At 41.4% G+C, this 27,691-nt stretch overlaps 1 protein-coding gene across 4 annotated transcripts in view; it reads left to right on the forward strand.

The window, feature by feature from the left end:
- CAP2 (cyclase associated actin cytoskeleton regulatory protein 2) overlaps positions 1–27,691 on the forward strand; it is a 154,780-nt gene that overhangs the window by 90,948 nt on the left and 36,141 nt on the right. For all 4 annotated transcript variants that reach the window (XM_054698331.1, XM_054698330.1, XM_037518905.2 and 1 more), the window contains exons 5-7: positions 19,201–19,344; positions 19,629–19,714; positions 27,512–27,617. In XM_054698331.1, the coding sequence (XP_054554306.1) occupies positions 19,201–19,344; positions 19,629–19,714; positions 27,512–27,617 (336 nt within the window). The remainder of the gene's footprint in view (positions 1–19,200; positions 19,345–19,628; positions 19,715–27,511; positions 27,618–27,691) is intronic.

Below are 27,691 nucleotides of genomic sequence, written 5' to 3' on the forward strand. Positions count from 1 at the left end.
ATTGTTCCTATTTATTTCAGTTATTAACTAAATAAGCTTTAATTCCCTTTTAAGAAACAAAAGGAGTGTTTTGTTCTCCTGCTATTCATTCTGTGTAGTTATTATCTGATCTCTTTGTGAGCTTCTGTTAATACCTGATAGTTCCTCAAATTTATTTGCTAACCTACCAACCGTTTTCATTATTAATGAAAGGATTATTAATTAATCCTTGCTTAATACTCTAATTCATTTCTTCCCCCAAGATGCCTTTATATCTCTGGGTAGCTTTAATTATCCCCCACAATGACATAAGGGATATGATCTTTGTGACCTACTTTTTGTATTTTCAGTTGGCCAATTGCTTAAAGTCCTCTAATTCTTAAAATAGTCTGCTCGGCCATATTTTCCCTTGGCTTTGTCATAACTTCCCTACCCAATCACTATGCTCCTCCAAAGTCAATGGAGGGAAATCGAATCACATTTTTATCCTCACATCATTAAATGCCAACTTCCCTTACTTGTGATAGCTTAAGACTTTGCCTTTGACTTTATATTTTTGTTAAGATTTATTTATTTATGCATACAAGAACGGGGGTACAAGCCAGAGATGTGGGGGGTGAGAGGATTCACCAGAGACAGAGTGGGGCACAGAACAGGCAGACTGACTGAAATACACTGCTGAGGGGAGCAGCGGGCGAGACAGGAGGGGTGAGACAGGAGAGGTCTGCTGCGCCATGTGGGTTTCTCCCTGGCCGGCCAGGGATCAAGCTCGTGCTGCAGAGGCTGCAGATTGCTTCATAGTGTGGTGTTTAACCCCTTGTGCCACCAGGGAGACCTGACTATATTTTTTTAAAGCTGATAAACAAGCACGTGAAGGGAAACTTGGGCATGGGAAGTCACCCATTATTTGGAGTTGTCTGTAATTCTCATGTCTTTCCCAAAAAATGTATTTTCCATTCAATAAATTGTTTCATCTCTTCTTAACTTTGCGCTCATCACAAACCTTTCTTGACACCGGTAGATTCCTATTATTTAAAGCTTGCAGTCCCTTATTCTATGTCCTAGACATATTTGTTCGCTAGGGCTGCAAGGTATCACAAACCGAGTGACTTAAACAACAAAAATTTATTGTCTCATAATTCTGGAGGCTGGAAGTTAAAAATCAAGGTATCAGCCATGCCATGAGAAGGATCTTGTGCAGGATTCTCTCCCAACTTCTGGGTGTATGCTGCCCATCTGCTATTTCTAGACTTGTTGGTACATTTCCCTGATCTCTGTCTTCATGTTCTCCCAGTGACCATATCTGTGTCCAAATTTCCCCTTTTCATGTGATTTTCCCAGTGTTTATGGGCTAAGGGCCACCTCCTCCAATACCACCTCATGTTAATTAATTGCATTTACAACCACTTATTCCCAAATAAGGTCATATTCTGATGGACTGAGGGTTAGGGCTTCCACATAAGAATTTGGGAAGACAATTCAATGATTAGCACGCATGTTGCCAGGTACTGCTGCAATATACTTGTGCAGTGCAGTCATAATTTGGGCCAGCTGTTCTAGCATGTCACAGTCACACTAACTCCATCTGTGCTGCACAAATTGTTTGTATTTTTAGTCTTTTATTATATTTGCAAGTTTTGTTGAGTTTTGTATCACTTCCTCTTCCTCTGTAGTGGTCACTATCTCTTCTGTCTCTTTTTGGATTGTCATCCACTCATTCAGACAGTGAAGGTGGATAATGTTCCCCTTTAAATCATTGCCTACGACTCGACCTGTGAATTGGTGGATTTTGTTTGTTTGATTTCTTTATTGTTTATGAAGTTACTATTGTGTTTGTTTGCACCTTGTTTCTTTATTTCAGATCCGTAAAATTCCTTCTCAAGAGTGCAGAGTACAGAACCTACAGCTCTTTCGTTTCATTCTTCTTTCTTTCTATGTTTCCTTTCTAATTCTTTTGGACAGCTCTGTGACTCCCCGAGATGCAATGTGTGTACTTGGAACACCTATAAATGGGAGGGAAAGACATTGTTGGCTTGTAGGTGGCCACATTCCAGGCACGGATGAGCAATAACAGGCAAACTCTTCAGGGGATGACAAAGAATACAGTTTGACTGGGTGTTGTTATTACAGTGGGATGGCCCTGGCTTAGGCCTCTGTACTGAAGAACCAAATACTAGTCCATACAGGCAAGGCATGAAAGGAGGGCCATTAAATCCTGCATGGAGCCCCAGGACGCCTTGATCTAACATTCTTACATGCCCAACTCCCACCACAAAGCTGCCCCACCAAGCTCTTTAGGAAGACCATCCTGACCTCCCTGGGAGCCTTGGCGTTACATCTCAGCGCTATCACCCCTATGGCCTGAGTTCGATCCCCAGCCAGGGAGTTAACCCACATATGGCACCACAGACATTGCCTATCTCCCCCACTGCTCCCCTTAGCAGTGCATTTGAGTAAATCCACCTGTTCTGTTCCCCGCTCTCTCTGGTGAATCCTCTCAATACCCTCTTCCTGCACCTCTAACCTACACCCCAATTCTTCTACGCACAAAAAAATAAATAAATAAATAAAAGGAAGGGCAGCCTTCACAGCATTTCTCAGACTTCTTTCCCTGGTGTTGCCAGTAGCTGTTGCCAATTCATTGTTCAGTGACAAGGAAAGCTTTGAACTATTGTTGAGGACTCTGGGTGTCCTGGTGGTGAGTGTAGTGTGGTGACATACACCCGAAGGCAGTCGTCTGATACCTCTAAATCACAGACAGTGTTGTAAACCAATGGTATCTCAATTTTAAAAACTTTAAAAAGTAGATGTTGCTCAGTGTGTACAAGAGGACCCTAAAAAAGAAAGCCCAAAAAACAGGAGCCAGCCTTAGAAAACAGCCTTCTCAGTTCTCACCTATGTGTCTTCTGACATGCACAGGTGCCCCCTGTTTGGAGTGGTGGGAGTCCAGCAGGCGGGGAGACCCAGTGAGCATCCTCGGCAGAACTGGGCCATTCCCATGCTGTGCCATTGGGACATGTCCCGTTGGCTAGCCTGAAAGGAGAGTCATTTTTGCAGGCCAAAATCACAGACAATTTACTTTCTTTTTTTTAATATTTATATTAAAAAATATTGCCAGAGGTGTGGGGGGAGGGTGAGAGGATTCACCAGAGAGAGTGGGGAGCAGAACGGGCAGGTGGATCTACTGAAGTACACTGCTGAGGGGAGCAGTGGGCAAGACAGGAGAGGTCTGCTGCTCCATGTGGGTAGCTCCCTGGCCGGGGCTGGGGATCAAACTCAAGCCACAGTGACTGAATATAGCTTCATAGTGCAGAGACGTAAGGCCTAGGCCACCAGGGAGGCCTCACAATTGACTTTCTTGGTTTTCTTCCCAGAGAGCTCCTGTCAGTGAGCAAGTCTGTGCATGGGGGCAGATAGAAAAGACATTTCTGTACCACTTTGTTCAATCTGCTTGTGTGAATCTGACACTTGGGGGGCCCCCTTCTAGACAAGGCCTTGTAACGAGCTCCCTTGTCATGAGTTGCTGGAACCGCAGCCTGGCTCAAATGACCCAGGTTGCCTCCCTGTCACACACGCGCCGCACATCTGGCGGCATCGATCGGGGTAACGTGATAGGGCTCACAATTTTCATTTTCACTGAGAATACATCTGTCAGGTTCATTTCAGCTGACAGGATAAATATCAGATTTCCTTACCAGTTTGTAAACACCTTTTCCCTTTTACCTCCATCTAGTGTGGTTCCCGGGTGTTTTACAAATGGGAAGATCAAGTGTGTGTGTGCGCGTGTGTGTGTGTGTTATGTCAGTTAAAGATGGGGGTAGCTTTATGTGAGTAGCATTTATGTGTCTGACAGTGGCAGTGCCATACAATTGTCTTGGGTGAGAAAATCCAACAGAGAATACAGTTTGCAGACCATTTAGCAGCCACCTGCGGACACCTGGGGTTCTCCCTTTTACAGTGAAGGAGGGGGTGTGTCATCATCTGGGGGTCCCCATCCTGAAGCCTCACCGAGCACAAGCTGTTCTTAACCAAAGACAGTTTTCTTTCAATGTCATTAAAAATCATTCTTTGCAGATTTCTGATAGGAAGAGTCTTAGGACTCTAAATCAAAATGCAAGATTCAAATGCCGTTTCTGAATTTCTCTACTCACATAAGAGCATCAGTATCGAAGGGACAGTATTTTGTGAAGTTGGGGAGAGAGGAGAGAAGCAGAATGGCTCATGCAAATAGTGGAATAAATAGATTTCCCCATGCTGAGGGCCCCCCATTTTTAATATAAATGGCATTAAAGTACTGATGACATCTTATGAATATTTATGAGGGACGTTTTAATTCAAGGGTCTCAATATTTTTTTAATCACCTGTTAGTTAATTTTCACAATGTCACACTGGAGTACGTGGTAGTAATGTTATACTACTCCATCTCCAGATGGAGAGATGAAAGCTCACAGATGTTCAATTATAGAATTTGCCGGAGATTTGCAGTGATCAGCTGGACTCTGGCCCAGGGCGCCAGCTTCTGGTTAGCAGTGCCACGCAGCTTTTCCCAGCTGAGCTTGGTAACGAATGACACTCAGTCCCAAGACAGTCAGTGAGCTGATCGGAAGAATCAGGTCTTAGGCCGGCCAGGGGACATGCTGGGAATGGTGAATTTGGACCTCATGCTCTCATTCCTGTTTCCTGCCGTGCAAGCTCTCATCAGCCATTCACTCCTCCAACATTTTTGTCAGCCCCTTTATTACTCCTGGTTGATTTGCATTGACTCTGAAAAGAATTTGGTTGGTAACTAAAGGGGTTAGTAATTTTTAATAAGGTCATACTTATCCAAAAAGTATGTGCCTTTTGAAAATATGAAAATTGGAAACTAAAATTTTTCAAACTAAAATTTTGAAATAAAAATAAAATTTTATTTGAAATAAAAATAAGGCATTCTGAAATAAAAATAAAATTTTCTTTGAAGTAAAAATAAGACATTTTGAAATAAAAATAAAATTTTATTTCAAAATAAAATCGAAATAGGAGCCGATCGTCCACGCTTGTCTTCTTTTCTCAATTTCAAGCGCTGTTTTCCCTCATTGTTAGGAACCAGAGACTCATAGAACCTTTTGTGGAACTAACCTTCAGTGGCAGGGTTTGTAAACTCTTTCTTCCTGCACAGAATAGGGCCTTCTGAGGATGAAGAGAGACAAAAAAAGGAATAATCCGGGACACACGGAGTTCCCATTATCCATACACCTTGCACTCAGAAGTTGAAGAAGTGAGATTTTGGGACTACCAATTTCGAAAGCCTCCCCCATATAAAATAATCACCTATCTCTATCAGCAGATGTGTTCTAGGAACCAATAAAGTCGAAAAATCCAACAAAATAATGGGAAGTAAAACTTCAGGAACATGTGACTGTTAATAAGTTATATTTTTCATAGGAAAAACCCAGATAAGTAACTTATAATATTTAAACATGGGTAGGGTATCCTAAGAGACTGGGGGGTCCACATACCAACCCATGGGATCATGGAAAGCTAAACATCTAAACATGTTTGTCCTGTTGACTCCGTGGCCATAGCAACGAAGGCCGACTGAAGTCACTCTTCCCCTGCAGGGACTTTATTTTGTACTTTGAAATGCTGCGTTATGCTGGGAGGGTGTATCTTGGAAACTCCAAGTAATCTTCTAAAACCAACAGTATCTATTTTCCTCTCAGTAAAGACACCAACTTCTTATGATATTAGCCAGTGGTAGGGTGCGCGTATTCATATTTTAATTTTTTATTTTGATGTCATCAAAGAAAAAGGAAGAAGAAACTGAGAGCATTTCTTAACATAAATTGCTGAGCTGGAAGTCAGAAAGATCTACTGTGACAAAGGTGTCTAAAAAGAAAGGAAAAAATCAAATTGCTAAGACACCAAGATACTCAAGTAGGTGGTTGAAACTAGATCTGTCGGATTTTATTCTGTAATGCTCATCAGTAGCATTTCACCCTGGACCACGTGTCAAGGTCAGGAGTATCTGGAATCGAACTGTAGGCTGTAAGTGACTGAATTCAAATTAGCCAGTTAGAGAAAAAGCAACTTTTATCCCCCTTCTACTTCCTGTTCCCCCTCATTGATGTCCCATGTTCAGCTACTGGAATGTGACAGATTGGCTGCATCAAACAGAATTAACCAGATATTCAATCAGATGTTTCAGTGAGCCAAGAAGTCTCACTTGGCTTTTTTTTTTTTTACATTAATGAAACACTCCATCATCCCTGATTCCTTTTTACTGCTAGACTCCCTTTTCAATAGTGTGGTACGCTTATTCCTATATTGTTTGCTGGGAGTTCACTGCTTGTGAACCTCATAAGGAAATCTTTCTTTTCTCACTAATGTATTCCAAATACAGAAGGGCCTCAAATAACATCATTTCGGTGAGGATAAAAACAATCAAGGATTTTTCACATTCTCCCCATGTCTGAGGGGGTTTTCTCCAGATACTCCAGCTTCCTCCCACATCGCAAATGTGAGGTTCACCAGTGTGTCGAAGTTATCCTGGTCTGTGTGGGCATGACACGCCTGCAGTGGAAGGGTATCCTGCCCATGCGGTTCCACTTTACACCCTGAGCTGCAGGTCAGGGTTCAGCCACCTGCAGTCCTGAACTAGAACAGCAGGTTGGAAAATGAATAAATGAGTGAGTGAGTGTATACAGTTGAATGTTTAATATTAGAGGTGTTTGGGAGGTCTTTACTTAGAAACTTGGTGATGTTTTTTGTCACCAGAAATATGCCCTGGGAACGTGACTCTTGTTGATATCAGTGAGCCTTTGGTAAAAGTGGATTTGTTGTGCTTCATTTTGCTTAAAGTGGCAGTTTCCAAGAACCTATCAGCAACATTAAGGAGCCTAAGGTTATATCTGGCACTTAACTTAATAAGCTTTAATCTCTCAAGAAATATTTTAAGAGAGAAAAAAGAACAGGAAAGCATGATGGGGTTGAAGTAAGTGGACACCAGGCAGAAAAAAGGATATGAAAGGAAACAGAGGAGGAAGACATAAAGGTATTCACCTGATAATTTCGTTCACTATGAACAAAAAAATAAACAGATTATCATAGGGAAAAAAATTGTAATTATGTATGATAAAAGAGGTTAACTAGACCTACTGCAATCATTTCACAGCATATACAAATACCAAATCATTATGTTGTACATCTAAAACTAAGAAAATATTATATATCAATTACATGTCAATAAAAAATCCACATCAAAACTTGATGAACTATTGCCTTCTTTAGATACCTAAGTTTTTATCTGCCCCCAGATCATGTCTTATTTCTTAGATTTATTTTTATCGTTCACAGTAATTTGTTCATTTATTCATTTATCTGTTATGTTTCAAACACTGAGTTTACTCTAAAAATGCAAGTTAGATCACCAGAATACACTCAGATAACACGATTGGGTCAGCCCTTAAATCAGCCACTTTAAACAGTGTGTCTCCATCTGTTACCTCTATTAGTAGGATATGTATGGTACAAAAGAAGCCAAGTGCAAAAGGTCTTTCTGTGGACCAGCTATTTTCAGGATACAATGATTAATTGACCTGGGAAATGAGCAAAAATAATCTTACTGTGACTATAGTGTACCTGTCATCCAGGATGCTGCCACACAAGCTTCGCTGCTGGCCAGAGTAGGTGACTCAGCAGGAGCCGTCACCAGGAGAGAAACAGCCTGGAGCTCACCCCTGGGTGACTGTGGTCGAAAGCACGTCCTTGTAGACAGGGAGGAGCACATCAATACATTGTGTTGTCTTGAACGGAAATGTGAGCAGATGCGCCCAGCCAAAGGCAGACTAAAAAGTGGAATGTAAAGGGATGGAGCTTGGGAAAAACCCTTAAGGACATCAATAGATTAATTGTAGTGAGTTGTGGCCCCTGGAAAAGTCGGCTAGGGTTGACTCAACTGGGTGAATCTGAACTCTACATTTTCCTGCTAAGATCTGCTCCTTCTGTAACTTTTTCTTCCCCCATGATGGCAACTCCATCCTTCTAGTTGCAAAGGTCAAAAGCCAAGGTGTCGTTCTTTTGTTTTTTAGTTTTGGATATATTAGTTTACATTTTTTCAGCTTTTTAAGGAACATCTATATGTTCATATCTGTATATGCTGGATGTAGGGAGAAATAGATTGTATGTGTATGTTTATGCATAACAAATGTTATGCCTAGTTTATATTTAACAAGATGTTTATTATGTATATTCATCTTTTTTGCATATTTTACTTACTTTTTTCTTACATTTTTCTGCAGTTATTTTTGTGCATAGTTGATTTTTCCACTCGTGTGTAGTCCCCACAAATCTCCCATCACTACATCACATTGAACCGTCACCATAATGCCTTGTGCTCTTCCCTCCCATAGTTGGACCCATTCCTTCCCCCAGATGCATCAAACGTGTAGTTTACTTGCAAGTGTTACCTCTTTTTTTTTTTTTTGACCCTTTGTTCAGATCCCCTATATTCCTCCTATAAATGAAACCATCGATATTTTTCTTTTTCCTTCTGGCTTATTTCACTGAGCATAATTCCTTCTAGTTCCACCTATGCTGCTGCAAATGGCATGAGTTTATCTTTTTTGATTGCTGAATAGTATTCCATTGTGTATATACACCACATCTTCTTGATCCACTCATCTCTTCTGGGGCCTTTAGGTTGTTTCCATTGTTGGCTATTGTAAACAGTGCTGCAGTGAACAAAGGAATACAAGTTTCCTTTCAAATTAATGTTTTTGTGTCCTTTGGGTAGATTCCTAGGAGTGGAATAGCTGGATAATATGGTAGCTCCTCTTTCTGTAATTTGAGGGTCCTCCACACAGCTTTCCGTAGTGGTTGGACCAGTTTGCATTCCCACCAGCAGTGTAAGAGGGTTCCTTTTCCCCAGGGAATAATTCTTGACACGCCCTTTGCTTGGGTGGCCCACATCCAATCCAGAATCTGCTTCTCAGTCTTCACAACAGTCACTCTGTTCCCAGCCGCATTCATCTCACATCCATATTATTACGAAGTCCCAAATAGGATCTTCCTTTTTCTACCTTCACCCCTAATCTATCCTCAGTCCAGGAGACAAAGTGATCTTTAAACTCTATGGTGATTTGAAGGCCAAAGTCCTTTCAACATTCCACTTGATTGGGAGCCCACCATTTCCTCTCCCTCCTCACACCCAGCCCCTCTCATTCCAGCCCCTGTGGTCTGCTTGCTAATCCTTAAACACCAGAGACACCTTCTTACTTAGGAGATTTGCAATGGCGGTTTTGTCTGTCTGTAATGATCTTCCCCCATTGTCTATATGGCTAATGCCTCCTCCAAGTATTTATTCAAACATCACCTTCCCAGTGATCAGATATAATCTGGCCATCCTGTTTTAAATCGGACTCCCCCACCCCATGTATTTCATATCCACCTCACTCAGCTCTACTTCTATATCCTATGACTTTGTACACCAAACATACTATATATAATTTAGTTATTTATTATTCCATTGTTCTTTGTCTATCTCCCACATGATACATAATATTATACATCAACTTGACTGGGCCACAGGGTACCAAGATATTTGTTCAAACATTATGCTGGGTGCTTCTCTGAGGGTGTGTTTGGATGACATTAACATTTAAAGCACCTCACGTGAGGTTAGGGAGAAATGCCCCTCACCTGAGGGCCTTCATAATGGGACATCAGCTCTTTTCTGCCTTTGGATCCAGGTTACAGTTTGTCCTACAGACCTTGGGACTTTTCCAGCTTCCAAAATTGTATGGGCCAGTGCCTTATAACATACAGAGACCCAGACTTAAATATAGACAGATGTGTGGTTAGAGGTGTCACTATCACATCCTGTGGGTCCTGTTTCTCTGGAGGCCCCAGACTAATGCACCCCCAGGGGCAGCAACAAGAGTGCCCCCAGTACCCCAGTAGCCCTGACACACGGCCCTCAGTGTATATTTGTTGAATAAATGAAGAAACTCACGAACTAACAGGTAACAAGACAACTCTCTTTAGAAATATAGTGAACATTGTCATCTCCATTTTATTACACAGTTAAGAACTATGGGCTTCACATTTAAACACTGAGTCAAAGATCAAAGGATGTTCTTCCTGGACGTCTACCACGTTCTGATCTGGCTTCACACACACGGTTGGGCCCACTTTTCCTTTAGGGACAGTGGGAAACACCAAGCACCACAACCCTCAAGCACCATGCACGTGATCAGTGGCTGTGGCATCAGAGAGCCCTAAATAAGGAAACACTAGGGAACCCCTCTGGGCTTGGAAGTAGCTAAAAATTCCTCTGGGCTGGCAAAGAAGCCAGGCTAGGGGACATTTGGGTAAAATTATCGCAAGAAAAATTATCTCAAGACCTGAAGACTAGAGGCAGATGCTGTTGGCCCTAATTTTATGCTGCAGAAGAGAAGAATACTGACATTTAGTTGTACTGTTTCAAAATCCCGTCTTTCCACACAGGAGCTTAGATGTGTGAGAAGGAAAGAAGGACCAAGGAAAGACTGCAACTCTTGGTGATAGGGGTGCTTAGAGGCAACACTGGCCCAAAAAGGGCTGACAGAAGAGGCAGGAGTAGTAGAATCTCAGTGCCCAGGGGGAGCCATGCCAGCAGCCCCCCGACAGATGATGATAGCTCTTGGAAAAAAGCCCTGTGTGTGTGCTTGTGCATGGTCTGGATGCAAGAAAGGGGAAACCTCTTCATATCTAGTAAATGTCCTTGAAATGTCCTTGGCGGAGAGAGAATGAACAGCGAGCAGCCCAACAGCTCTCTGACTGCCTGAAGTCACCCCACGGGCTTCCTCGAGTAGCCAGCGTCTGTGTTATGAATACCATTCTCTGGAAAACTAAGAGTTTGGAAATAGAAAGTTCCAAGGGCATAAAAAGCTTGAGAAACCTCAAGTTAAACAAAGGTCAATAGGTTTCTATAAAGCCAACAACCAAAAAAAAAAACCCAAAACCCCTAGGTTCTGACAACAGAATGCTGCTTACCACAGGGGACAGACAGGCATGGAGATGGGTAGAAGGGCCCAACTGGTTGGTGGTGGGTGATGGCTGGATATTTGGGTTGGGGAGATACATGCAGTTGCTGAAGTGAGAAAATGTATTCCTAGAACTTATACAGTGTTGTAAACTAGCGATTCCTCAAGAAGTAAAAATAAAAGAATTACCTTCAAGAAAAAATTGGTTTCTTTAGTAGTTCCTCCTTTGCACTCTGCAGTAAATGGTGACTTACCCAAAGGAAGGTGCAACATTCCCCCCGGCTCCCAGGAAGGTGCTGTTTGTGTTGAGCTGCTCACCAACTGGTGGTTGGTTGGATGTATTACTCCTGAGAAAAGCAAACTTGGAACTTATAAAAGCAGTGCTCACCCAGAAAGCAGGTTCCTACTGAAGGCTGATTGGAGAGAAGTAACTTGGTACAGTAAATGGTTCATCTGCTCTCTGTTATGTCTTAAGACTCCCAGGACAGTTGTTGAAACCTTTGCCTCTCTTGATTTTGAAATGGAAACTATAGATTTATGCCATCTCAGCAAAGTTCTCAAGAAATGAACCTCAGAGGGAAAATCTGGCCATCCCTCTACCACAGACTTATCCAGGGGAACAATAATGGTTGACAGGTCTGGGATCTTTCACGTGGTGATTTTGGTAGCTTAAGCTGAGATTTGTCATTAGAAAGCACAAATAATGAGTGAAGAACAGTCACAATGTTTGGGATGTGAGGACAATCTGGCTGTGACATCTGTCACCCCATTGATTGCCAAGGTTGATGCGGCTGACCTGGCTGGCTAGGGGGTGTCCTTCCTCTCACCGCTCCATGTGTGTCCCTCCCAAATTTCTGTGCTTGGTGGGTCCAAGAGGCCTCCCTTTCTGAATAGAGCCAGACCAGCCATTGTCAGTGTCAAGGCCGTTCCTGCTGGAACCTCCAAGCCAGCTCAGTCATGGTGTTTGGCTTACAGTCAGTTCTCAACAAGTGTTGGTAGGAAAAAAATAATGGCAGATAAGATCTTTTTCTCTTTTCAGAGAACTAATTTCTGATCACAGTATCTTGTTTTAAATTACATAACGCTGTGTGCATTTGAATGGGTTTGGCAGTTTTCTCCAATTTATATCCCTAGCAATTGTTAGTTAAGTGAAGTCTGTGTTTTAAGTAAAGCACAGTGAAATCTACTGCTGCTCAATATGAACATTCAAAATCCCATTAAGTAAAATTATAGCTGATTATGAAATTCATCAATGTCAGAAGCCAGATGGTACCCACCCAGAGAGGGTTAGAGTTGACATATTCTCAACAGGGCCAATAAAGTAAGCTGGAACAATAACAAAGTATAAGATAAGACCCTTCTGAGTCATCTTCTCTATTCTCTTATGCTTATTGTGGAAAACCAGGTCAAGTTTTTGATTTATCAGCTTAATTTCCCTTCTGGTTTTTCTCTGCCATGATTTTGTGTGTCTTCATTTGTCATTACTTGTTATTGACCCAGTGCTTCCTTCCTGGATCTCAGTTCACCCAGGCTCATCCCATGTCCCTGCCATGAACCCGGAGTTTTCTAGGAACCCCTTGGTCACACCCAGTCATACAGGAGAGCTACCCTAGAACTGCATATGTACCCCAGGTTCATCTGTTAACCCATATAGCAGTGCATGTGTGGATAAGATATGTTTTCTCTGATGGGATTATTATCTTTTTAATCAAAGACGACAGTTATGGGTGATATGGAGGCGGGAGAATTATGAGGACTACATCAGTGGAGAGAAACAAATTACTGCACAAAAATGAACAATGATGTAAGGCAATATTAATTGTTTTAATTAATAGTAATTAATAATAATCATTAGTAATTAATTAAAATTAAAATAAATTAAAACCTCAAAGACTATATACCAGAGCAACTATAATGAAAACTATAAGTCTGAACCTGGAGAACCATTAATCTTAAGAGTTTGTGGGGCTATTTACCATCTTTTGACCCCCTAGTGCTGCAGCAAGACTCAGGATATACCATATTTTAAGCACACATGGGTCATAGAGTGGGTGTAAGCGATTAGATTTCCACTAAACTTGACTTTTTATTTTTATTTATTTTTTTTAACTTGACTTTTTAAAAATAGCACATATCTACACTTTTGAGAGCTTAGAGAAAATTGTGACCCACATATGATGACAGCAGAATAGTGTTCTGTTCTGATGAATAAATTGTAGGTTTTAGAGTAAGGACTTACCCAAATAACATAGCACAGAACCTAGAAATGATGAGAAATAGGCTTCACACATGTGAACAGTAACAAAGACAAACAGCAGTGAGTGGGAAAGCAAAAACTATCGACTTTTATAGTATATGATCAATTAGTGGTACCTGAAAGAAGGGGGAGAGGTGTGGGTAGGTCCAGACAAGGGGACGATTGTATAGTGAAGAAGAGGACTGGACTTTTAGCAATGAACTTCATGTAGTATTTATACATACAGATTTTCACTGATGTGCACCTGAAAATTACATGCTGTTATATATAATACAGTGTTGCTTCAATTAAATAAGTAATTTTTAAAATATTTTTAAGGAGTTTATGCTATTCGAAACATCTGTCTTAGGTTCAAGACAATGCAACTCTGCAAATTCATTCCCCCAGAAGATCAAGTCTCCTTGGTTTTATCCTTTGATGGTTAAGGGGCTTTGCTGGTGGCGCGAGGGGTTTAACACAGCACTATGAAGCAAGTAGCAGCACGAGTTCAATCCCAGGACAGGGAGGTGACCCACATGGAGCAGCAGACCTCTCCTGACTCGCCCGCTGCTCCCCTCAGTGGTGTATTTTGGTCAATCTGCCTGTTCTGTTCCCCACTCTGTCTCTGGTGAATCCTCTCACCACCCCCACACACATCTTTGGCCTACACCCCAGTTCTTGTATGCATAAATCTTCAAAAAAAAAAGAATGATGGTTAAGGATTATGATAATAAATCTTTGGGATTCTTCGGTGTATTTTTAAGAGGGTTTAACAACTAGTAAAATAAGATATTATATGTGGAATGTAAAGGCAATGAACATATAAAAATATCTTCCAAGGAATTTGTTGTGATGCACTAGAAGGACAGAGTCTCATGTACATTTGTGATATTCAGTGGGTTTCATTAATTTAGATTGTCTTCAGTGACAGTTTTGCAAATGTTTTAAATCTTCAAGTTATCTTAAATGTACAAATGTTTTTGAAATTATTTCCACAAGGCATATTTGAAACCTCCAAAATGTTTCTGGACAATGGAAAATTTTTATGTAAGAAGAACACACAGGGACAATAGCTTAGGGAAATGTCTACAACTGCACCAAAACAAGTTCACTCCAATTAACACTTTTGATTTTGAAAAATTGCTTCTAACTTAAAATAGTGAAAACAATCACTTTATTTATTAGAATGTGCACAAATAATGTATTCTTATAAGCAAAATCTGTTCCTGATTTGGATAATCTTTGCTGAGAAAATATTAGCTCGCTCCTTCATCTGAATAATTTATTCTGATCATTTCTGAACATGTTTTCCTGAAGCTGCTCCCTAACGATCAGAAAAAGGCTTAATATAGTACCTCTGTAAAATTTATTTTTACCATTGAAGGTGCAAAACTGTTTAATATATTTTAAAACTTTTCCTTTAGTTACAGAAGAGATGCATATATGTGTAAAATTTATACTATATGGAGAAACCAATCAAATTATATAGATAATTTATGTTATCACTCAGATTTATGTCATTCCAGAAGTTCTCTGTGCTATAACTCACACGTATGTACACACATATACCCACGTGGAATCAGCTAGTAAAACTTAGCACGAAAACATATAAACCAAAGTAATAATGATCCTTCCTTGGTAAGATGGTAGTCTGAGTATGGTTTGGTGACATGGTAGTATGACTGGCTGCTTGATAGGTGCTTTCTTAGAATTTTTAGTATGGGTAGAATCCACATGTTGAAAAGTCCAGTTTTTACTTTAATGCTGTTAGTTTGTTTGAGTTGTTCTGTAGGTCTTTGTAGTGCTTTTGTTTAAAACATGCTTTCTGGAATGAGAGCTTTCTCACAGTACTTGCCAAGAATACACTGATAAGTTTTTATTTGTCTTTGTGCATGCTCATTTTAATTGAGCTGCTTGAATTCAGCGCTTAGGGCCATTCCTTAAGATGTTAATAACCATTATTTTAATTAATTATTGTTATTTTTGAAGGTCTTTCCAATAATTATATCTATAAAAAAAATAATTAGGGGATTCCCTGGTGGCCTAGGTGTTAAATCTCAGCACTATCACTTCCACAGCCTGAGTTTGATCCCAGCCAGGGAGCTGACCCACATGGCGCAGCAGATCTCTCCTGTCTCCCTGCTGCTCCCCTCAGCAGTTTATTTCAGTCAGTCTGCCTGTTCTGCTCCCCACTCTGTCTCTGTGAATCTTCTCACCACCATCCCGTACCTCTGGTCTACACTCCAGTTCTTCAGCACATAAATAAATAAATCTTTAAAATAATGATTAGCTGTGCTTTCCTCCAAGTGGTAGATTTAAGAATGTGTTTTCCCATCTGTATTTTTCTAATGTTTCACAAAGACCATATATTAATTTTATCATCCAAAACAGAACTTATTTGAAAAGAAGTAACGACAGATTGATCCATTTCCAGCCTCTTGTAGAACACACAAGAACTCTGGACTGCAGAAATAACAGGCTTGCTTCATTTTACTCAGTGACACATCTTTGAGGTCAAACTCCCAGTTTGTTCCATCTTTTAAAAAGCAGCATGAGTAGAAATTTAGTTTCCTTTTGGGTAAAGTTTCTCCAAAGCTTGCTGATAAAGCTCTGTAATTTTACTTTATTTCTGGAGCTCAACTGAGATGAAGCTGATAGTGGATCGCAATCCTTCAACTTTAAAAGAAACTAGGGTCATAAAGAATTCAGCCCTGAAACATGCTCCAAAATACAGTCCCATCAAGCTAAGCTCACTCGTGGAAACATTTGCGGAAACTGGCAATTTGTGCTTGAACTCTCCCCAATTTTGGCTATTTTTTGCCTTCTGTGAAAGTCACAGAACCCGGAGAACACTAGGGAAGACTTTTCAGCTAATCTTCACGTGAACCTTGAAAATTTTCTTTCAAGGAAACTACTCTCAGAATGAAAAGAATCTGAGTAATGAAGTTTTTAAAAAATCTAAGTGGAACTATGTGAAGATCCAGGACACCTTAAATATGTATCAAGTCCATGCAAAGGCCTTTTGTAGTGTTGACATCAGTGCAGCTTGACCTGTATTTATTGCACATATCTAATATATACTTAATACTTCAACAGGTGGAAATACCTCTAAGTCTCCCCATTCACTTTTCATCTGACATCCCACACGATCAGCCTTAAGATTCACACCATAAATTGTAATGTTCTCTATTTTTTATTGCAGCTGTGAGAGTTCACGATAAGCTGGAACTATAAGGCCACTTTAAAGTAAGGAGAAATCTATCTATTGGCACAGAATAAAAGCTGTCTTGTTTATTTGTGCCAATAGCAATTGTACTTAATTGCTCTCTCTGCAGTGCTTTTTTTTTTAAAGAAGATAATTCCTCATGTGATTGTCAAATGAAGGCAAAAGGAAACTTTCTCAATCTTTCTGAAGCTTTCATCAGATAACCAATATAGAATATCTTTCCAATGCTCTTGTCTCCTCCCACTTGAGAGTTTGTTCTTGGGAAGTTAGAGATAAAAAAAAGGCAGCCTTAATAAATCTATCAAATATTGTTGGGCCTCCCAGTGGCACAGGCAGTTGAGCGCAGCACTGTGAAGCTGTCCGCAGCCTCTGCAGCGCAGGTTCGATCCCGGCTGGCCGGGGAGAAGCCCACATGGCGCAGCAGACCCCTCCTGTCTTGCCTCCTGCTCCCCTCAGCAGTGTATTTCAGTCAGTCTGCCTGTTCTGCTCCCCACTATGTCTCTGGTGAATCCTCTCACCCTCCCGCGCATCTGGCCTGTGCCCCAGTTCTTGTATAAATAAATAAATTTTTAAAAAATAATAATAAATCTATCAAATATTGTAAATACACCATTTCTGGATCTTTTTCCTTTGGGAAAATAGGCCAGGTTACCATCAAGTCCTATGTTCTGACCTTTCTCAGAAATGCCATTGCATCAAGAATATTAAGGCTAACCAAATTTGGGGAGAAAACCAGGATGCTTTTTAGTAGTTCTGCCATAATTAGAAATCAGCTGCCTTCTGGGGGAACCTGTAACACTCCTTTGACTAGGTGTTGAATTTGAACTAAAAAAGAATCCCTTCAAGAGGGAAATATTTCTGTCTTCTAAAGATTGAAATTCAAGGGAGAGTATTTAAACCTGACTTTTGGCAACCATTAAAAAACACGAAATAGGTATGATTAGGGCAAGGAATGTTTTTGGTTTATTGTTGATGAGGGTTTGGAGGTGTTTGTTTGCTTTTCTTGTACTGACACTGTACCCTGATATTAGTTGGGTAGGGTGCCAGAGCACAGTAACGCAAAACTAGTTGACTTAAACAGAAATCTATTTTCTCAGTTCTGGAGACTAGAAGTTTGAGATCAAGGTATCTACATTGGTGGTTTCTTCTGAGGCCTCCTGTGTCCTAGTCATCCCTTCTCTTAAAAACAGCAGTCTTATTAGATCTGGACCCACCCTACTGACTTCATTTTAACCTAATTACCTTTCAAAGACCCTACTTCCAAATACAGTCACTTTCTGAGGTGCCAGGAGTTAGGACCTCAACATTTGAGTTTGGGAAGGACCCAGTCATTCTATTACAACCCCAGTTCAGGGTCTTCATGCCAAATCTATAAAATCTTTCTTTGTAACAAACAGAAGGGAAAGTGAGGAGGTGGGAAGGTGCTCGTGAAAGTCCCACAAGACCTCGCCAGCATCCACAGTCACAGTTTCTCTTCTTCCCTCATTCCATATGGAAGGGTTTAGAAAGTCCACTGAGCCTTGAGCACATGTTGGTTTCTTTCTCTGTGTTTCTCCCAAACAAAAACATGCTTCTTCTCCACCTGCATATCTCAATTAGGAAGCCTCTCTCTGTTTGCATATAAAAAGTAGGAAAGAGCTGGTCAGTGAATTTAGTCAGAGTCTTTTTAACTGATAGTATTTGACCCCAAGCAGATTCCCTACAGATCACCTACCAGTTGTTAAGTGTACACACTGTTCCCGTCTGTACCAAGTACACACACGTTCTCTCATTTACTCCTCTTAACAGCCCTGGGCAGTGGGTGCCAGTATCAATACCAGTTTGCAGATGAGATCACGAACCATAGACAATACTGGTCATGTGTAGTACCCTGAGAAGCCAGGACTTGAACCCAAACAACCCCATTCTAAGCCTGAGCCATCTCTTCGCAGTACCTTTTCCTACCTTGTTAAGAGAGAACAAATCGGGTCTCCCTGGTGGCGCACGGGGTTAAGACACAACCTATGAAGCAATCCGCACCTCTGCAGCACAAGTTTAATCCCCGGCCAGGGAGCTACCCACATGGCACAGCAGACCTCTCCTGACTTGCCCGCTGCTCTCCTTGCAGCAGTGTAGTTCAGTCTTCCTGTTCTGCTCCCCACTCTGACTCTGATGAGTCCTCTCTTTCACATACACACACCCCACACACACACACCTCTGGCTTACAACCCAGCCCTTGTATGCACAAATAAATAAAATATATCTAAAAAAAAATATGTGTGCCATTTTATACTTCAGAAAATGAAAACACAGTGTCACCATAACAACAACAAAAGTGAGCCAGAAGAGAAAGATGAATTCCAGTGGATTCTATTATATGTGGAATGCAGAGAAACCAAAGGATAGACTGAGACAAAATTTAAAACTGACCCTTGAAACTTGGTCAACCATAGATGTGAGGCATCTCTGTGAGGGGTTAAAAGTAGGAGGGCTGGAGAGCACAATGGACTATGGAGGAGGGCTGTGGGTGCTCGGGTGGTGGGAGAACCATGTAATATACCCTGTATTGTGTATATCATGTGATATATCCTATATTATGGCTATCATGTATCATATCCTATATTGTGAAAACAAGCGAGCATGTAAAATAGTGGTACATCACTAAAAATAATTTTTAAAAAATCCACAAGATGGTTACATACTCCTTTTAGGTCCCTGGACACCTGCTGTGTTTCTCTCTGTCCTTATTAAACCACTCCTCCTGGTTTGCTTACAGAATGACGTGGCTGCACTTCTGAAACCAATATCAGAAAAGATTCAAGAAATCCAGACTTTCAGAGAGAGAAACCGGGGGAGTGAAATGTTCAATCATCTCTCCGCGGTCAGCGAGAGCATCCCTGCGCTGGGGTGGATAGCCGTGGTGAGTCCAGAAGGAACGTGGCCCCTGCACCTTGTAACATAGGGGAGTGCTAGGAGAGCTCAGCCTGCAGGCTCCCTCCTCCTCCAGCTCTTTCTTGGCCTGTTTGAAGTTCAGTGCTTTGTATTCTGAGATGGGAAAAGTGTTTCATCAGTCTTGGCGGAGCAAAATTTGCCTCCAACTTTCAAATCGACATCTCCACTCTTTTTCTTTTTCTTGAAGTCATTTTCTTTCTTATCCTATTTTTTTTTCCCTTCTATGCTTGGGTGATGGTCCTGTTCTCTCAGTCCCCCAAACCCGGTCCTTATGTCAAGGAGATGAATGACGCGGCCACCTTTTACACCAACAGGGTCTTGAAGGACTACAAACACAGGTACGTACCTGCTTTTACTGGCCAAATTTTCAGTTGATCACTTGTTAGATAACTGTCCCTAAAACTTCACATAGTTCATTATCGATTCCCTTCGAAGTCTGTTAACTGGTTTATTCTAAACTTGAAAGAAAAATCCCATCTTTATGGATAAAACAAAAAAGAATGTGAAATCGGTTATCCAGACAATGTATGTTTTAGAAAGTCTGCCTCGGGTCTCTTATAATGAATGAACTCTCCCCCACTTAAATACATGTTGCTGTTACGTAATCCACAGTAATGACAGAGCCCTGGCATGGACTAGCCCTTTAGGATCACAAAACTTTTACATTGATCAAAATAGAGGTGGTGGCTGAGAAGAAAGGAAGAATAAGGAAATGCAGTGTAAATGAAGAACAAGAATGAAATGAGAGGGGCCTCCCTGGTGGCACAGCAGTTGAGCACTGGGCTGCCCACAGCCTCTGAAGCACTGGTTCAATCCCTGGCCGGCCAGTGAGGGTCCCACATGGTGCGGCAGACCTCTCCTGTCTCGCCCGCTGCTCCCTTAGCAGTGTATTTCGTCAGTCTGCCTGTTCTGTTCCCCGCCCTGTCTAAATAAATAAATAAATAAATAAATCTTTAAAAAAGAAAGAAAGAAAGAAAGAACTGAGACCATAAGCCAGGCCATGGAGAAGAAAACTAGAGATTGTGTTAAGAGGAAATACAGTGAGTTGGCCAGAATAGCAGCCTTTTAGTGGACAGTTGGAAATACTGATGAGTCTGAACCAAGGGGTTCTGCCTGAAGAAGCAACTTAAAAGGACTTTGCATCTCACAGTGCAAATAATAGAGCCTCGAGAGACTTAAACTGGGGTTGAAGTTGAAAATGGGGCCAAATGGATAGAGGTCAGAGCTAAAGAAATATCCAAGAAAATGTTTCCTAAACTATTGAAGGGGCATCATAAAATTCTTCATGCTTTGGTTATGTCATCACCTGCTCTGTAAACAGCTGGCTACACACAATGTGGCCCATCCCTGGTCACTCAAGGAAGGAATGAGGCAAAAATAGAGCAATAAAATTCCATCAGCTAGACTCTGGGCTCAAGAGTGGGTTACCCCCAAGAGCTAAGTGACATTTACCAGTAAGGAAATGCAAGGGCTCCTGGGAGCCATCTCATTTGTACAACCATACTGTTCAGATGGAAGGCATGTGTGGAATAGTCTAGACTTTTGCATCAATTCTCCTCTTCACATTACTAACATATATCTAAAAATAAGAATTATAAGGAAAGAATTTATAACATATGGCAAATTTTAAATGGAATAGAAAAACTACAAAGAATGTATAAATAAATACCTATGTAGTTCCAAGTGATTGACCAATATTGCACATTGAAAACTTTTATTACTACTGAAGGAGGGGTTATTTTTGGTTTTAATAAATACTGAGTAGATCTAAAAGAATGTTGTAAAATACTTGTAGGGTATGAAGAATTATGTTACAAGGTGTCCCTTGGTGGCCTGGGAGTTAAGTCTCAGCACTATCACTGCAATGGCCTGAGTTCAATCCCCGGCCAGGGAGCTAACCCACATTGGCGCAGCAGACCTCTCCTGTCTCACCCACTGCTCCCCTCAGCAGTGTATTTCAGTAGATCCACCTATTCTGCTCCCCAATCTGGATCTGGTGAATTCTCTCACCCCCTGTACCTCTGGTCTACACTCCAGTTCTTCTATGCAAAAAAGAAAAAAAATTATATCACAGAGAATACCCATACCTCCACACTCAGTTTAAGAAATATGTACCAATATTTTTTTTTACAATTAAAAGCTACACTGCTGGTGGGAATGCAAACTGGTCCAACCACTACTAAAAATGGAGCTACCATATGGCCCAGCAATTCCACTCCCAGGAATCTACCCAAAGGTCACAAAAACATTAATTCAAAAAGATACCTGCACCCCTATGTTTATTGCAGCACTGTTTACAATAGGTAAGCTATGGGAACAACCCAAATGCCCACAAATAGATGACTGGATTGAGAAGATGTGGTATATAAACAATGGAATATTACTCAGCAATCAAAAAGATAAACTGATGCCATTCCCAGCAACATGGATGAAAATAAATTAGAAGGAAAAAGAAGAATATAGGATGATTTCACTTATAGGAGGAGTATAGGGGAACCAAATAAGGGATCAGGGGAAACAAAATAATAATAAATAAATAAACCAGAATTAACAGGAAACTATAAATGAGAAACATTCTGCAAGGGAGATCAAAATAGGAGGGGGAGGAGCACAAGGGACTATGGTGATGGTGCACAGGTGAATTGGCGGTGGGAATTCTATGGTGACTCCACCTGAGAGGAGAAAGCAAACATTGTACAAAAATGAACAATAATGTAATACATATTTTTTATATATATATAATATATAGTCATACTGAGCAATTCCATTCCTAGGTGTATGGCCAAAAGAAATAAAACATAAGCCCACTTGTACATTGACATTTATTGTCATAATATTAAACATTAGTCATAATAGCCAAATAGCAGAAACAACCCAAATGTCCAGATTTTCAGGCTCTGAATACATAGATAAAATGAACAGTCATACTTCACTTAACAACATCTCAATCCATGACACACCACATATATAACGGTGGTCCAGTACCCATGTGGCCTACGTGTGTGATGGACTGTACGGTCTAGGTTTATGTAGTTCTGTTACAGGGAACCCCAAGGTGGAGTGGGGTGGCTTGAGTGTGGGTCCTCACCTGCATGCTTTAAAGGTACTGAGAATGAGACTCAGCTGCAGGCACACACAGAAAAGCTAATAAAGGGTTTACAAAAAGGGGAAATGAAGAGAAGAAAGACCCAGGTCGAGAGAGAGAGATAAATTGGTGAATGCGTCCTACCAGTTCCGCTGATCTAGAACCCCAATTGCACCCCAATTGCATGCTGAAAACCGGCGAAAAACCAGCCACCCCCTGCCCAGGCCCACTTGTCTGGTTGCATGCCAAACCTGGCTGCTTAACTGCACCCTCAGTTCCCAGCAATCCTCTCCAGTGATGACATTATGGGATTTGTAGTTCTTGGTGTCTTGTATCTCTTTGGCCTGGGATGGGGGTGGAGCCCATAAAACCTGTGTTTGTTGAGTTCATTCAGGACATCCTCTCCCCGCAAAAGTTCCACTCCATGACATTCACACAAAGATAAAATCACCAAGCAAGGCGTTTCTCTGAACATATGCCTGTCACTAAGCAACGCGTGACCGTGTAGCCATATAATAGAATTTTACTCATCCATAAAAAGAACAAAATAGCTATAAAGCAGCAACATGAGAGTTAACCTTGCAAACATTTGAAGTCAGACATAAAAGACCACGTATTATATGATTCAAGTCCATGAAATTCCAAAGCAAAATGATAGACACAGAAATTGCTTTAGCGGTTTTCTGGAATAGGGGAGGTTTGGGGAAAATCAATGTAGCTGCTGCTCATGGATATTGGGGAGAGGTTCTTTTTAGAGTAAATAACAATGTTCTAAAAATGACCTTGGTGATGACTGTCCAACTCTCTTCAATAAACTATTGAATTGTGTGCTTTAGATGGATGAATTGTGTGGGGTGTGCATTATTGCTCCCTTGGTAAAGTTTAGTCATTGTATGTTAACAATACCGGTCTTGGAGGTTTTAGAAAGGGCAGCTTTAAGAGATTTCAGCATGCCTTTCTCCCTTTCCACCCAGTGGGAACTTGGGCAAAAGAAATTATACTCAATAACAGGCTTCCTGCACGGAAAACTGTGCCCTGTGAGATATTCCAAATGTTGTCATGTTGTGTTAGAAACTATAGAATTGTGCAATGTGAATGAGAAAAGGCACCAGAAATTCAAGATAGCATCTCTTCTCACATCAAAATAGAAGTTTCTCACAGAAAAGAAGAAGTTTAAATTACGAAACCTAGTCGTGGAAATAGGTCAACATGAACTTGCAGCATAGTGACTCCCATATCATGGAGAACATTGGCACCTCGTCTTTGTGCAGAATGGGTGGACACACACCTTACAAGCCTATTCAGGGCCCCTTAGGCACCCCCTGAGCCTCTGCCTTTTTGCTTATCTCCCTTGGAGACCATTTTAGTTTCTATCTCAGTTCAACAGCTTCCCCACATTCCACATTCCCAATATGAGTGAATTTTAGGACCCCGAGTATGAATGATTCTCCCCAGGTGGCAGCATAGCCAAGAGCAGTGGGGTCTCCACTTTGTACACACACACACAGAGTCCAGTCTTTGCTCTCAATGTCAGCTATTAAGTAGAAACTGAACTTCAAGAAGCATCAAGGACAACTCAACTCAGCTTAACATGCCTACTGTGCAGTAGGTAGATGGGGAAATACAACCCAAAGTGTAGATTCATTCACTTCACCCTGAAGCCATCAAAACCATCCCAAGTCCCCACTGAGGTTTAGGGTAAAACCTGACAAAAGCAGAACACCCCGCACCACTCAGCAGAACACCCCGCACCACCACCCCGCACCTATTTATGGGTGCAGCAAGCTGGCTGTGCCCTCATTCTGTGATGGGATGTCACAACTATTCAGGAAACTGGAAAAAATAAAAAGGGATTTACTACTTAACAAGATCTGGAAACTACTTAACAAGATCACAGAAGATCATGGGTAGGCTTGTTGGGAGGAGAGGATGTCCTGAACGAACTCCACAAACACAGATTGTATGGGCTCCACCCCGACCCCAGACCAAAGAGATACAAGACACCAAGGACGACAAATCCCATAATGTCATCACCACTGAAGGGAGAGCTGCTGGGAACTAGGTGGAGTTAAGCGGCCAGATTTGGTGTATAACTAGACAAGTGGGCCTTGGGGGAGTCCCTTGGTTTTTCACCAGCTTTTAGCATGCTATTGGGGTTCCAGCTCAGCAGAACTGGTAGGATGCATTCACCAATTTCTCTCTCTTTCACCCTGAGTTATTCTTCATTTCCCCTTTTTGTAAGTAAACTCTTTATTAACCTTCTTGTGTGTGCCTGCAGTTGAGTCTTCTGATAAGTCCCTTTTATGCATGTGGGAGTGTTAGAACCCACATTCAGACCACCCCATTCCACATTGGGGTTTCCCTATAACAGGGTAAGAGTGAGCACACACACCACAGGCCTGGAGACCTGCTTTCACTTGAGTCAAGAGTGGGAGAGATTGAGGCTTTTGGGGGGTTCACTCTTCATTGGTGAGTGTAAACATCAGAAGGGAAGTTTCAGCTTGGGAAAGCCAAAAAAAGAATAATGGAAAAAGGAAGAGCTATAAGTCAGTCACAGTCAGTCAGTTAATCTAAGTCAACTTTGATTTGTAAAACAGAAGAGACTTGGTGGGGGAGGCAGTCACTTGTCTGGCAAGCCCTCTTTGAAGTGGATGCCTCAATATCAAAGCTTAAATCAAGCAACTGCATTCCAGAAAGAAAATTCAAATGTCAGGCTTTACATCATTATGTCATTTGCAACTCACTGCAGCCTCACTGTCACCCTGAGAGGCAAGCCTGTGGGTACAGTGGAAAGGCACTCTTCCCAGCTGTGGGCAGTAGACTGAGTGGGCGCCACCCTCACCTCTGGCTTGGAGGATTGTTGGCTCATTTTCAGCAAATGAATAGAGCAAGTGAATTATCTTTACTTCGAAAAGGTAAGGCCCCTTTGAACCCTGATCATCAAAGCTTGCATGCCCAGGATGGAGGACAAGAATAGAAAAACTGGAAAGAGGCACCACAAAACCAAAAACCTGGCTCACACAATGCCAGGAGCTGGAGGCGGGGGAGAGGAGATTAGCATAGTCATTGACCCAGCTATAGAAACCAAGATCCTTAGATGCCAATGCCTGGCGGAGCTCTGGTGAAACCTTTCCCAGAATGGACCCAAGGACCCCACACTTCAAACCCACTGACTCCAAAAATGACATCATCCATACCAGAGTTTGTTCCAGAATAAATGAAAACAGAGAGTGAGTTCACAGCTCCCAGTGGGCAGTTGATTCCCTCTGAATCTGTAATCTCTTAGATTAACTTCAGGCAAAAGTTTTGCTAGAATATTCTTCAAGTCAAAAGTATACTATAATAAAAGAAAAATGAACTTCCCAGACAGGTTTTGATTTCATCAGTTATTGAATTTTTTAAAAGATTTATTTATTAATGCATACAAGAGCTGGGGTGTAGGCCAGAGGTGCAGGGAGTGAGAACATTCACCAGAGACAGAGTGGGGAGCAGTACAGGCAGATCTATTGAAATACACTGCAGAGGGGAGCAGTGGGCGAGTCAGGAGAGGTCTGCTGTGCCATGTGGGTAGCTCCCTGACTGGGGATTGAACTTGTGCTGCAGTTGCTGCCAATAGCTTCATAGTGCTAAAACTTAACCTCTTGTGCCACCAGGGAGGCCTCCAATTATTAAATTTTTACTAGGAAGTATAGTTACTACGCAGCCTGCTCTTTCTAGAATGCCTCCAAAGTGTGTTGTATGTGCAGGCACATATTAAATAACCATGTGTGTAAGTGCACATTTTTTTTAACTAATTCTAGTACTCCAATTGATGGAGGATCCCATCAACTCCAAAAACAATATAATTATACCTGTTGTGTACACTGCTTCCTCAGAGCTAGGCACTGTACCAAGACCCTATAGTATAAAGTTTTGACTGTGAATGTGGGAGAAAGTGTCAATGAGATCTTTCATCGATTTAATTAAAGAACCTGTAAATCTGAAAATAGACAACCAAGCCACACTTGTATTTTTCCTCCTGGAGGAGTGAGTGGTTATGACTTGGATGAACCATTTCACTTTATCCTAAATGACACGACTTAATACAATGGGTTTCTAGAATAGCTGCTGGTCCTTGGAGTGGTTCAAGGAAGACAAATCAAAATATGTCCAGACTAAAGTCATTCTTGGCAAGAACTTAAATAATAGAGATTTTCTCCAGTGATTATCTTGAGATTAATGGCCCAGGTTCATGATTAAATTTTGTTAGTTGAAATGTCATCATTTCCTCATGTATTACTATTTCATTCAAAGTAGAAAAAAATGTGCATGGAAATTATTCAAAGAAAATACATGCAACTGTGTTTGTCTACCTACAAGTTTAATATTTCTAACAGTTCTCTCAATCTTGTATGTTAATCCTCTTATAAAATTTAAGCATTTATAAAAGTAAGGATTTTACTCCCTCTTGGGTTCAGTAAATTGGGGTAAAAAATGCTGGTGACGCCCTGCTCGGCCTACAACGTCATTATGAGTATCAAATTGAGGTAATTTAACTGAATGCTCCTGTAGCAGTACAGAGAAAATCGTTTTTTACAATAACAAATTCTCCAATGTTTTCACTCTTTCAATTGACTAAATCACCCAAATGATTAGAAAATAAACCAAACACTTTTTGCCCTTGCTATACTGTTCCCCAAAACATGTTCTTTTCCATTTGGGATCAGAAGCAGGGCAAAGGGAAATACTCTTCCCTTGATGTTCATCTCCCATTGGAGAGGACACAAGGACATAGGCCCGAATCCGCTCAGTTGCGGGGGGGTCCCCTCTCTGTCATCTTCTCGGCTGCACACCTGAGGTCAGGGCTCTTGGCCTCTCTCAGGAGAGCTGGGCCACCTTCCACGCAGGTGTATCTTCTGAATGGGCTCACAGTGACTGAGCCAGAAGGACAATTGCTCCACGGTCACCTGCAGCCTTAATGACCTGGTAATCATATCTCCTTCCCCCCATCTTTTTTAAGATTTTATTTAGATCCTAACTCCAGTCTCTTCCACTCTTTCTCACACCAAAGTGACTTACGCCACGTGGATTGGGTGAAGTCCTATCTGAACATTTGGAGCGAGCTTCAAGCATACATCAAGGAACACCACACCACCGGCCTTACCTGGAGCAAAACAGTAAGTAACAGGCCCTCGCCCAACTGGGAGCTAAAAGACTAAAAATATCCATTTCCCGTGGCCTAGAATTACCT

Source organism: Talpa occidentalis, unplaced genomic scaffold, assembly GCF_014898055.3.
Source record: "Talpa occidentalis isolate TD23 unplaced genomic scaffold, MPIMG_talOcc4v2.1 talOcc4.2, whole genome shotgun sequence".
Lineage (NCBI taxonomy): Eukaryota > Metazoa > Chordata > Mammalia > Eulipotyphla > Talpidae > Talpa > Talpa occidentalis.